This window comes from Maniola jurtina, chromosome 14, assembly GCF_905333055.1.
Source record: "Maniola jurtina chromosome 14, ilManJurt1.1, whole genome shotgun sequence".
Lineage (NCBI taxonomy): Eukaryota > Metazoa > Arthropoda > Insecta > Lepidoptera > Nymphalidae > Maniola > Maniola jurtina.
In genome coordinates this window covers 4552161-4566024 of record NC_060042.1, presented here as the reverse complement: position 1 = coordinate 4566024, position 13864 = coordinate 4552161, and the positions used below count along the sequence as shown (strand labels likewise).

Sequence of the window (13864 nt, the reverse complement as noted above, 5' to 3'; positions counted from 1 at the left end):
CTGATGTCTATCATTTAAGTAGCTTTGTAGCCATTGGTGTGCATTTCCCCGTATTCCATAATTTAGCAGTTTATTTAAAAGTATTTTGTGACTAACGAGATCAAACGCTTTAGACATATCGAGGAAAATGCATGCCGCAGGGATCTTCCTGTTTAAACTCTCAGTTATTAGTTTTGTCAGGGTAAAACAAGCTATTGATTAAGCTAATGATTAAGATAGACCATCTCGAGTCGAGCGTCTATGACGTCAGTGGCGCCGCGATCAACCATGTTATTGATAGTTAATAATCTGATTGGTCTGCTGAACACATCTCCGCACCGCTTAATGGCTGAAATTAATAATCAGTAACATCAATCTCAGATAAGAAAAAATGGATCAGGATTATTAATTTCGGGCGTAAATCTGTCGGTAAGTTACTTAAATCAACCTTATTAGCCAAAAAAATCACAAAATTTGCAAACTTATCGACAGATTATCATAATAGGATTGATTGATTTATTATTTATTTCAGCCGTTCGTACTTAATGGATGGGCCTAAGTTATTATTAAAAAGAGTCGACTCCACTCCGTTCTGCATGCCTTGGCCCGATATTACTTGTGACTCTGATAGCAAGTTTGTAAAATAGATATAGATAGGGTGTAAATCCGTCAGTTAAGATTAAAACGGTTAAAAATTAAAACCAATGTTATTTTTAAACTATTTTATTTCATTCAACAGCTCTGCGTATCAAACAATATGAACAATCATACACATATTAATACTCATTTATATACAGTTTGCACGGGCACTTATTCTTCGTATATATCTATATCACAAGTTGACAACTATATCAATATCATATAATTTATAGAACCAAGAAATGAACTGCGCAAATCATTTGTATTTATTTTACAAAAAAAAAAAAACAATTTACGAAAAATAAATCTGTATAAAAATAAGAATGTCCGTCTAATTGAGAACCTCTTCTTTTTGAAAAAAAAAGTGATAAATAACAATACCTACACAAAATTACAAACTTTGTCAGCAAAATTTCGGACCAAAAAAAAAACGTTTTTTTAGTAAGCATCTATATAGGTACCTACCTACTTAATACAAAGTATGTATATGGCTTCTAACAACAACTTACTAAGATATTATTTTATGAGTCGTGCAGTTCATTAATTGTTTTATCTTCGCCCCATACCTATATTTCTTTCTATATAAAATATTAGTAAGTATGCAATCATAATATTTTTCATACTTAATATTTACATAATCTCTTAAAATTTAATATAAAATTCATATAAAGTATTTATATAAGTTATACAGGATTTTAGTAAATATAATAATAATCACTTAATATAACGTAAAATAGAAAATCATTTTGTATCTGTTAAGAGATAGATTCTTCGATGGAAGCACTTTTTAATACATGATTATCATCATCATCAAGATCAACCCATCGCCGGCTCACTACAGAGTACGGGTCTTCTCTTAGAGTGAGAATGCAGGCTTCCTCACGATGTTGTCCTTCGTCGTTAAAGCAAGTGATAATTAATTATTTAAAACGCACATAACTCTGAAAAGTTATAGGTGCGTCCCCGGGATCGAACCCCCGGCCGCCGATTAGAAGTCGGTCCTCCTAACCTCTGAGCTATCACAGCTTTTTTGATACATGATACTAAGCCTATAACACTAAAATATATAGCTAAAAAACTGAAGACTGTTACTTTGATATTTGCTTTGCGTTTCAAATGGAAGACCGTCAGCATATTCAAAATGTCAAACTTATAATTGGGATGTTTTATCGTTTTGCGTATTTTTTACTTGTTCTATTTTTGTGGGTTTTCTTTGAAAGTAAACACAGTTAAATACAAACCAAGCGAAAAAAATTGTGAGTGATACAAGATTGATACCTACACGAGTAAGGGTGCGTTACCATTGGAGCGTTTGTGTGACCATCCAGCCATCGGTGGTCTTTACATTTGAAACGCCTAGTAATAAAAGTATTGATCAACTAAAATCTTAAAAATATTTTTTATTAAAAAAGAAAAAATTCAACTTCTGAAGTGGGATAAAATCAATATTATTACTGTAATATATTTCTTATCTTATATTTTAACGTTGTAACTTTAATATGTACATAGTTGAGATCAACCTTGGCATTATATTAATATACAAGCTAAATATAAAGATCTTACGGATTTTGGCACTGTGGACCACATTTCACTTAAAAACTATTAATTATTTATTGCAGTAAACCTACCAAATATATTCAAATAAAATATACTGTACATTATTGCATCTTTGCAAGCATTTATGGCTATATATCTTTGCAAGCATTTATATTCCATGATTTATTTACACTAAAGGCAAGCGCACAAGAATCATGATTTAAAAAAGAGGTGCGTAATTTACGTTAAAATAAAACTAAACGTGTGCGAGATTTTTTTTTGAAAATCAGTCGGCAAACGATTTTTGTCATAGTAACTGTGTTATCAATTATCATGGCACTAACTACTTGGTACCACCACAAAACACCTTTCAGGTAGGTACCACCTCGATAAAAAAATGGCAGCCTCAAAACAACTGATTGATTTGGCGGCCATTTTCGGCACATGTGACGTATTAACGTTACCTTCGTCGGAAAAAAGACCTGTTCCAAAATACAATCTCTCGCCACGCAAAAAGAAGTTTTCCTTCAAAGTATTTTTTCTTTAGTCAAGCTTAAGAAAATATGACGCTAAACGAAATCCAAATAATTTCGCTTTATTTCTTAATAATTGTGTGTGTGCTTGCCCTTACACACCTAATTTCCTAATTAAACTTTTAAATGGCATCTTGTACATACAATCACAATAGTTACACAACGTGTATAAATAAATACTTTTCTGTAGTCTTACTTAGGTATTTACACATAAAAACGTTTATGTACTAAATTTTACTTACCTACCTATCTACTTGATATAATAATATAAAATGGAAGATTTTATATTTAGTGTCGATTTTAATAACTTTGTTCTAATATAATGTATTTCTTAATATAAAATATTCGTTTTCAAGGTACAGGTTTTTAAAGGGCAGATGTTGTAAAATTAAAAAGTGCTCTAGAGCTCTGGACCACAGTGGAGGGATGTTTCTGTGTATGGGTAGGTCCCGCCTCATTTCATACCACCTCAATAAATCACCCACTGCACAGGTTCAAGGTCAGAGTTCTGTTTATGCATACCTACTTAATATGCGCCCAGATTTCTTACAAGAAATTTGACATACCTACCTACATCTAGATTTTAGACGACGGAACACAAAACGATTCAAGGTAAAAACTTAGATTGTGGCGCGTAGACGAGCGGGTTTTCGAAAAATAGTAGCTTGGCATTCCCTTTAGCTTTTCACCTCTCAACCACCGCCCTAAGCAATCGCTGCGAGTGAACATGTTTTTATCACTAACATAAAGGCACATCACACTTTCAATGCTGCAAGAAACAGTGCGCAGTCCCTTCAGCGTTCCGCCTCTCTACTAACACCTTCCAATCGTGCAACCGAGGAGCGCAGACGAGCGTGTATTTGCCAAGTCTCCGGCGCGCCATAAGCAGGAACTCGCCCGCGCCGGCCGCCGCGCCGCACGACGCGGACACGTGCACGTGCGCGTGCAAACCGCGCGGCTTACGTGACCGCGCGTGTTTGTGCGTCCGACTGCTCGTCTGCTCTACGCTGTTGTCGATTTCGTACCTGGAAAAATAATTTTCATTTAATATTAGATTAAAAGAATCTAAAACGATTTAACAAAACCGTAGATAATGCCTTCTTATCTTAAAACGACGAAAGTTGACATGGTCAAAAAATAAAGTTCGACAGGAATAATTGACCACATGACCATTTTAAGAGTAGGTACACATTCTTAGTTTTTAAAGTACCTACCTAATGCTAAAGCATAGGTTATGTTGGTGTCATGAAAGTTCAAAAAATGGGGGGTTAGTGGGTAAGTACTGCTTGTCAATGGCAATCGATTGTTATGTCTAGAATGTAGAGCGTATCGGTCCGGAACGAAAAAATCGAATATCTAAATCGATTGCGCAATTGGATTCAATTTTCGATTCATTCGTCCCAGACCCGCGCGCTATGTAACAATAATTGAACAATTGAAAACAATCTATTGTTTTTCGATTGTTTTGCTACGAATAATAACAACAATCGAATAGTTCGATTGTTATGCGAATAAATGGTCCTTCGCTACTCCGCATAGCATTTGAAACGATGCCTTTTTTTCAAATGCAGTTTCAAGATTCGTGATTTCTTTACTTGTGCTATAAGACCTACCTACCTGCCGAATTTCATGATTCTAGGTCAACGGGAAGTACCGTATAGGTTTTCTTGACAGACCAGACAGAGACAACAAAGTGGGTTCCGTTTATCCTTTTGAGGTACGGAACCCTAAAAACTGAATTCAAGTGTAGGAGGTGTATTCAAACTGACCTATAGTACTCGTCGTCATCAGCGAAGTCGCCCGCGTCGCCCGCGGCGGTGGCTCGGATGAGCTTGGTGAGGCGCCACGTCAACTGCGTGGTGTCCAGGTCCTCCCGCTGCTCGCTGCCTACCATCATGCCACGGGACACTGCAACGAATAAAACTTATTTTAAGTAAAACATAGCAGCAGTCCACACAGGTAGCAAAGTGTCAAAACTGAACGATAAGAGGCATACTAAAATCCGCAAGATTTGTAGGTAGGTAGAGTTCGAATTTCATCCGTTCGACTCCCCCCCCCCCCCACTTTAAGAAAATGAAATCTAGCCAAATATGCTTAGAAATACTTAGTTAGCATCACCTACATTTTTTTTCCGAGCTATTGCTGAACTTTCTTTTTACCCCACTGTGGCATAGCCAAAAGGAATGGTTTTTATTTTAATACAAGTGGGAAGTTCGGGACGCCTTGTTGCTAGTCAGCATTAGGAAGATAGGTAGGTACACCAAGAGTCATCTTAGAGGTAAATTAACACTTTTGCTCCCGACTACTATTCATCTTTGGCGTCCATAACGCTGTTAAAACATCGGTCCTCGGAACCTAATTAGATTATAAAATTCTATTCTCCACTATACCTATTACCTACCTGTCTGTGACTATCTTCATCTACAATTTAATTACGTGAGAAAACACAGCCGCAAAGAAATCTAAACAAAAAGTGCTAACGCATAATATAATAGCACCCGACCATTGTGTGAGCCCAACGCCTATCGCCTATAAGGCCTAAATGCCGCTGAACACAAAAGGACTGGCATCATTCCGAAGCAAAAAAATCCTCTCCCGTCCAGATTTGTTATCGAGTAATAACTGTCACTATTGTCCTCATAGCGAGCTTTTTTGCCTGGACACAGTCTGTTAAGGTAAGGTTTGAGCAGTTCAAACTTGACACAACTTCGTAATATATTCCTACAACCTACAGACAGTATAACATACCAACTTAAATGACTGTAGAGGACATCGTCAAGCAGTTGACTTCAAAGTCAAGCAGTCAATCGTCAAGCAACAATTTACAAACAATTAACGTCTCTTGTGCTTAAGAGGGGTCTCTCCGTCACTCGTTTCATACAAACGTAGTTCCAATTTCATTTGAATATCAAGCAACCAAAGTCCATGAAATTTTGCAGACATATTCTAGAAACTAATATCTATGTCTGTGGTTTTCCAGATTTCTGTTAAAATATTCGGTTTCAAAGTTACGCGGTCTTAAAAATTTACATACAAATCTTTGAGCCCCTGTAATTTTAAAACTACATATTTTTAGAAAAATCTAAAACACCACAGACACAGATATTAGTTTCTAGAATATGTCTGCAAAATTTCATGGACTTTGGTTGCTTAATATTCAAATTAAATTGGAACTACGATTGTATGAAGCGAGTGACGGAGAGAGCCCTGTTAATAATTATAATAGACACATTCAATTGTCTTGTTTTATTGTGTCCGATTGTTGATACTGTCTATTAATTAACTAGCTATTCGCTGCTCTTTGGGAATTCACCGCTATAAAACTACAAATTACAACAATCATGTAGGAATCGACCAGCTTACATAAATGATTGTGCTGGGAAAGAAGCCTGGCGTACCTACCTATCGTCGAAAGGTTTTTATTTTTTAAGGAAAAGCCATTAACCGTCAAGCCGTGGCTTCATTCGCGACTGTGTTATATCTACCTACCTATTTGTTGTCTCCATTAAAATAAACGAAGAGCTTTAAAAGTCACACAAACCTCGATCTACAAATTGTAGATCGATCGATCGACGATTGCGATTTTGTTTTAGAATATATTACCTATATTGCTATCAATTATAATGTAAGTACATAGAAGTTCATTTCAAGTTACATGTTTTTCTCTAAACTAAACATAAATATTTAATTTCAGAACATCTAAAATCTAAATTATTAAAAACAATGAACCTAAAACTAAAAACCTTAAAAAATATAATAAGTATTATATAATTTACATCGCTGATTACTATATTGTAGAACTACATATCAAAGTGAAAGGGCCGTAGACGATGAAAACGTACTTTAACCGAACATAGGTACTAGTAGACTCACTTTTTACAAATCTTTTGTTTGGTGAAGTAAAGATAAGTGAATAGTCGTAAAAGCGAACGGTCATCCACCCCGCCCCGAGCGGATAATTACAGAGGAGGCTTTGACTAACGAGCCTCGATACATCTCTTGTACATATCCAACCTTGTTATAGGCAACACTCAGAACAGTTCCAACTGTACCTATTGTTATTTATCTTGTTGTCTGGAAAGTGTTATTTATAGGCGTATAATTTTAGTGTAGATGTAGAGATTGCGATCAGAAAACTCTTATCGAATAAAATTTAACGTTTCTTGTTTTTCTAACGGACAACGATGTTTAAAAAAGTAGCATAATTCACTCAGGTTTCCTCTTTCATGGAATTATTAAAATGTAGGTATACAGTTCATCCTTTCTTGCTTCTGGGCAGGTTTTCGCAATTAAACGTTTCCGCCTGTTTTACGTATGTTAAAGGCAGGTAGGTACTGTTATCTTGACGGTTTTATTTAAAACTCACCAGCGGTTTTAAAGTGCAGTTTTTATTTTCCTTAAAATCGCCACAGTGGCTAACGTTTCTTTGAACAAAGTTTCTAATTTCAAACTTGCTACAATATCATCAGTCAGCTCAAATATTGAATTATTATTGTAATCCTTTACTAAAACTACTATTTAAACATAAATCAAATTCTAAACCCGACGCACCCAGACGCTGTTCCCGTTCCACCGATTTTACGGAGTCAAAAAAATATCAACAATTATTATGCAGGATGACACACAAAAATTTCAATGATACATGCTAGCGGCGGCTAATAGCGGCCGCCCACGGCTTCGAACCCTGAGCTATGACATAACGCCACCATTATAATCTATCAAACAATAAAAAGTACTAAAAAATCCCTTCTTCGGTCACTCCCCGCCGCGTCGCGTGCCTTCATACTAGTTTGTCCAGTATCCTGTACTTGTCACTTGCTTATTATGGTGGTAAATTGAATCTAAGTAGTCATCCCATACTCCTACTGCATATGTAAGAGCTTCCGTAAATCGAGACCGGTACGGGTTGCATTTTAATCTCTGCCCGTTCTAAGAAGTTCGCGCGGCCATTTAGCGGTACAATAAGTTGGATCCGGTGGCTTTTTTCTTAGCATTGATAGTCACAATCTCATCTTATTATCGCTTGACAAAATCTTGTTACATAATGCACCGTATAATTTTATCTGTAAAATATGAAGTTGGACAAATTATACTTATCTAGACAGCCTAGTCTTATTTACTTTTTTAATTAATTATTTTAGATTTTTTAATTATTTTAGACTGTTAACAAAATAAACGTCCCATATTATGTAACTTTCCTTCCAATGATCGTCCCAATTTAAGTACTCAGTTTTGTTGTCACACAAATGTTTGCAAGAAGCCGACAAGACAAAAAGTTTCGTAATAAAAAACCGCTGATTCTTTACACGTCTTTTTCTCTAACAACGTGTGTTTATAATTGGCCGTTACGGAATATTTCTCGGTTGCTAAGAAGGCATTATAATTTTATTTCATAAAATTTCATTTGGGACGTCGGGAAATGTCGGTTACGACGACAAATTGCGGTGCGGTCGGCGTAGGCAGGGCTTTATTAACGTTCAGGAGTTGTTGCCACCACTTCTGGTCTGAGCTTACTCATTATCGCGGTGGTGTAACAGCTTCCATAATAATCAGCGAATATTATACAGGGATTAATAACAAAATGGCGCATTAGCGATTACATTGCTGCAATTTTTTTAGTATTGGATAATTTTCTTTGGTTTTTAATATCAACTCAAATTGACAGACCCTAAAGATAACATTAACACTGGAGCTTTGACCTTAGCTCTCAAGTTGTTAGTGTCTGTTTTTTTTCGAAAGGGACCCACACTTAACTTGCTGCCTGATGGTCAAACTAATCGTAAATCTCGACCGTCGTGCCTCGAATCGTGTGTGGGTATGACAACATTCAAATATTATGGTCAATTCTCCAAACAATATAATACATAGTTGCACAAGAACTAAAATACAAAATACATAAAAAAAATCCTTTCTTCTTGTTCAAGATCTAGCAGGTTGCAACGCTCACCTTTGTTCATTTCGTCGTTTCAACCGCTAGACGCCCAGTGCTAGGATAAAGATATTTTGCAAAATCTCCTTTCCGAGAACACGAGCTTATGCAGCTTGTGGCTCTGAGCTACTCGCTTGAAGTCGTCCGTTTCCGTAATTCCAACCCCTTTCAATACCCTTTCAAGGCTCTCGCATAGACGCTTCTAGATAGATACCTTCTGATAGAGGTCTTGTTTATATCTAACAGCTATTGGTACATGTAAAAAAAATGTCCTTACCAAGATCACTAGTACAGAAGGCCATCTCCAGTTCAGAATCAGAACACGGTCGGCAATCGGCAGTCGCTGGGTCGTAGTGCCTCCTGACCAATGGCCGGGCTTCGTATCTGAAGATGGCCACTCTTCTCTTCGGCCCTTCCTCGGGTTCCGCCTCAACGTATAACGCTGCCTGTCCGTGTCTGCTGCGGAAGCATCGTAGCTCGCGGACGTCGCCATCGTCCGGTGCGTATAGGGGAACGAGTCTGCGGACGCCTTCTACGAAGATGCGTGCTGGAAAGCGCTCTGCTGTTTCTGTAAAATAGAAATAGATGGATGCTAAAAGGCATACGGAAAGTTAAGGGGCAATGGACAGTGTGCCTGTTTCAAATATCTTTTAACAGATACGTGTATGGCATTTCCTGATCTTTTTGGTCTTTGGGGCATCATACTGGAACACAAAGTTCTTTGGGATTAGCTTATAGCTGCGAAGTGCGAACGGACCGGACCAGACTAAATAGATCTGGCGAATTTTGATAAAACTTATTTCCACAATTTTTCTATTGATTTATTTAATTTTATTATTTAATTGAATCGTAACACATAAAAGCGATTTTAAGCAGATTTTTTCCGCTTTTGGAAAAAAATCAAGCCGGTCTGAAAAGTGAAAACCTTGCAAATACTGACCTTCTAACTTACCTAGTACTAACTAAGTAGGTGGTACCTACAAGTAAAGGAGAATAAAGCCCCTAAGTTTAAGCATACCTCAAGACTACATGTCACAGATCCCATCACTCCCAATCATGCCTTACTAGCCGTACCTATATCAGAAATCCAAGTACTTATATTACTACGTAGTAACAGTTACCTGTCTCATTCAGCTGTATTGTCTGGAAGAAGTCAGGCGGGTCGGGCCTTCTTATAACCCTGACGCAAACTCTGAAGTCCCGTTCATCCGCTGGCAAGGGAGGCTTGAACAGCAACCTCAGCGCGCCTCTCGGGTAAAGCCACGACACACTACCCTCCCTACACCTCAGGTACACGGGCGTGACTCCCCGCTCAGCGCTCGACGTCAGCCCGCTGCAACAAAAAAGCCATTAGTGAACAAGATTACCAGTAGGTGCCTAATGGGACACGTAATCTGCCCATTAACATGTTTTCCTTAAGAGGGGTCTCTCCGTCGTTCGCTCCATACAAACGTATATTGACTCTTATTTAAATACTAGCTGCTTTGCGCGACTTCGTCCGTGTGGATTTAGGTTTTCGAAATCCCGTGGGAACTTGTTGATTTTCCGGGATAAAAGAAACCTGCTAATCAAGGATGTTATCTATCTCTATTGCAAAATCTGTCCAGTATTTTTTGTGTGAAGGAGTAACAAACATACACACACATTATACCATACACACGCACACCTTCGCCTTAAGTATAATATTAGTGTGACTACATAAACTTACATGCTCAATTAAATTTTGTAGATACTTTCTAGAAACTAATGTCTGTCTGTGGTTTGCCAGATTTCCGTTAAAATAAGTATTCAGTTTCAAAGGCACATCGGTCTCAAGAATTTACATACAAATCTTTGAATCCGTATACGTAATTTTAAAACTAGTTATTTTTACGAAAATCGGCAAACCATAGACATAGATATAACCTAAGTTTCTAGAACATGTATGAGAACAAAACTACGTTTGTATGGAGTGACGGAGAGGCCGCCGTTAACTACTGTCATGTCAGTGATATCGATTTATTCATATTGAACATCTGAAGAATTTTTATAGTTATGGTTCATACGAGTAAGACTTGATATAAGTACCTAATTCTTGGACTTGCACAGTCAATAAATAGTTAGTCATTAGAACAAATATTCCAATTTCCAAGATTTTATTGTAATTTCAAAATACATAATGATATATGACATAATAATAGATATAATAATGCTTTTTTAGGCATTTAAAATTGCTTGGGAACTCTTTGATTTCCCGAGATAAGAACTAAGAAGAAGCCTGCGTCACTGCGTCCAGTCTTTAACTATTATGGGTGCCGACCTATGCAAAAAATTACGTCAATCCATTGCTTCGTTGCGACGTGATTGAAGGACAAACCAACGAAACAACCCATTTTTCGCATTTATAATATGGGTAGTGATATGGGTATAAAATAGGTAGATAGGTAGCTTTATAGAAAGAATCGGGAAATGGGCTCGTGGCCATGGGTGTTCGAATTAGAGCAAAATTTTTCCAATCTCAAATCAAATTATAATTCAACGGAAGTTTTGAAAGGTTGATAAATTGGTTTTTTGTTGTGATCATACCTATACCTACCTACCTAGAAAAAGTAAAAACGTAAAAATCACGTCGTCGTTCACGACAGCAAGCAAAAAGATATTGTACAAAAAGCACGAGCCATTTTACGGGCATCGAGATAAGAATACGTTGCAAGTTGCAAGCTACAGATAACGGCACGCGACCAACGCCAACGCGTTGTTTGAAAACTGGAAAGTGGCTCGAACCACAGAATGTATAATAGTAGGTATGTATGAACTAACCTCGAGGTCCGAAATGAATGTAAAATAATAATATACCCCGCACAATTTACTGCCTACTAGCAATTGCCCATTTTTGCTAATTTTAAATCATTTTCATTTGGTGAAACTGTTTCTTTGGTGAAATGAACAAGCGGTTTTTCACGAAAAGTGATTTTTCAACGCCTAAGTTGCTACATTATATTTTTTACTAGGAATTTTTTTACTAGGACGATTATTACTAGGAATCAAATAATCAAGATCATTAGAGCTGATATTTCGCAGGTTGGTTTAATTGTGTGTTGCAGTGAATTTTCGCACTTATGATTGTAAGTGTGAAAATTCACTTTTCGTGAAACTTTGCATACGATTGTTTGCTATTAATTGAATAAGATGATTTTCCTTTCTACACAAGGATGCCAGTGTTTTCGCTCGCACACTCTTTAGCTTGGGTCAATGATCGTGCGCGCTCGAAATTCAAACAAAACAGTCGGTTTAAATGTGATAACTTTCAAACTTGATGATTTTGCTTCGTGAATATTCACAAGCTACTTTAAGTAAGATAGAAAGTGTTTACATAATTATATATGAAAGGGTTTTTCATATGCTATCAGTGGAATGGTCCATCTCTACAGCCTACTTATCTCGAATCTTGTCGCGGATTGATACTTGAACTTCGTCTGTGTTGGTGTTTGCTGGCGCGCATGCTCTGCCATTTTGAAGTGTTTTTTTTTTGTTAAAAGTGACCGGGTTTTGTGTTTTACTGGTGTTTTTGGTGGTGGAACTGACTGGGAAGCGCTCTAAAGAGCGTGTCGGCGAACCCCGGCACAGACGAAGTCCACACTTATATAGTTTCCCTTGTAAATAACTACAAACTTGACATTGGCTAATCTTTGTAAAGCCAGACGAGAGAGAAAAAAAAAATCTTGTCGCGTGGGCAGACTTTCTGGAGTAGCGCCCACGCCCTGCCCACTGGCCGACGATGGCCAGCTCGGTCCTAACATAAAACTAAGATATACGGCTAAGGGCATGCAATAAAAGATAACACGCCTGAAGGTATATGCGACAATAAAAAAGCGACATGCCTTTTATGTAAAACGCATTGTATTGTATGTGTGGCCGACGAACGCCCCTTTATTAGTCGTGTTGTAGCATCTCAGAAATTCAGCCAAGATTTATATGGCATTGTAAATGAGCAAGTTATTGAATAAAAAGCCGAGCAAGCGCGTGTCTGACTCGCCCACTGAGGGTTCCTTAGCTTGAAAAGAAATATAATTAACTAACTCTATTTGTAAAGGAATTTCTACAAAACTGTGATAGGAAGAGACTTTGTTTTATTTTTACTGGATTTTTTTACATAAACCGCTGTCATTTCAACTTTTTCAGTTTTTTCACTTTGCAATCTTCGGAGAAGCTAAGGGAAGGGAGTGGTATTTTTTGTCATTATTCATAAGTTAGAAACGGGGCTTTAAAATAAATAAATATCTATTTTAGAATGAGCAAAAAGCTTAAAAGTTAACGGTTTGGCAAGTATTATTAAAAACTATTTCAAAATGATTCCAAATTTCAGATCGATAGGTTATCATTAGTAGCTGTTACTAAAATAATCAGCTATGACAGACGTTCATAAGGATTCCGTTTTTACCATTTTAGTACGGAACCCTAAAAAGGCTTTCCGGGAACTTGGATTTACAAAGTAAGACTTTTATTGGTGGCCCTGTACTTGCATAAATAAATTAAAACAGCTACTTTAATGAGCTATTGTTGATTTATCTCGAGAAAGTCGGAGTTCGAATTAGTTCGATGACTTTTTGTTGCGAAATATAGTCATGATTTTCATTGCCAATATTCAGAAACTAAATACAATCGTTCGTAAACTCTAAGCACTTTGATATTTTACTGCACAAGGACCCATCCTGGCTCTTAGTTTTTTTTTTAATTTTCTTAATACCCGTCGTATTACCCTCTTCATCAATTAATACTCAGTCGTATTTTTCACCTTTTTTATACCATTGAGAGCTATTTTTAGAATGTTCGTCGACAAGTCACATCCTTAATACTTTCACGTCATCGCAGGGCTTCCTTAATCCTCCGTAATGGGCTGGATCTTGAGATATGCGCCTGCATTATGTAGGCTTGGGTATAAAATATCGATGTATAAAAATATTCTCGAATTTACGTCGTCGTCTTGGGATACCCATTGCTACTGATACTTCGGCAAGTATAGGTATATGTCTCATGCAGCAATTTCTACAAACGTGGATCCCGGCTTGATAACTATCGATATTTTCAGTTTCAATGTATATAGGTATGTACCTAACATACCATCTTTCTCATGAAAATTCGATGTAAAAACTGACTACTTTGTATCGAAAACGTAAATATTTACTTAGTTAATACTAAATAGTTTTGGGTAAGGTCTGACGAAATCACAAACACAATCTTTATGATAAATTATTACACTTTTATTTCA

The 13864-nt window shown here is 37.0% G+C and overlaps 1 protein-coding gene across 1 annotated transcript in view; it reads right to left on the bottom strand.

The window, feature by feature from the left end:
• Nucleotides 1–689: 689 nt before the first annotated feature.
• Nucleotides 690–13864, bottom strand: part of LOC123872052 (meteorin-like protein) — a 62048-nt gene continuing 48873 nt past the window's right edge. Inside the window, exons 2-5 of the mRNA XM_045916185.1 lie at nt 9738–9949; nt 8894–9184; nt 4457–4595; nt 690–3712 (exon numbers count right to left, since the gene is read on the bottom strand). Of these exons, the coding sequence (XP_045772141.1) occupies nt 3451–3712; nt 4457–4595; nt 8894–9184; nt 9738–9949 (904 nt within the window). The 3' untranslated portion in view covers nt 690–3450. The remainder of the gene's footprint in view (nt 3713–4456; nt 4596–8893; nt 9185–9737; nt 9950–13864) is intronic.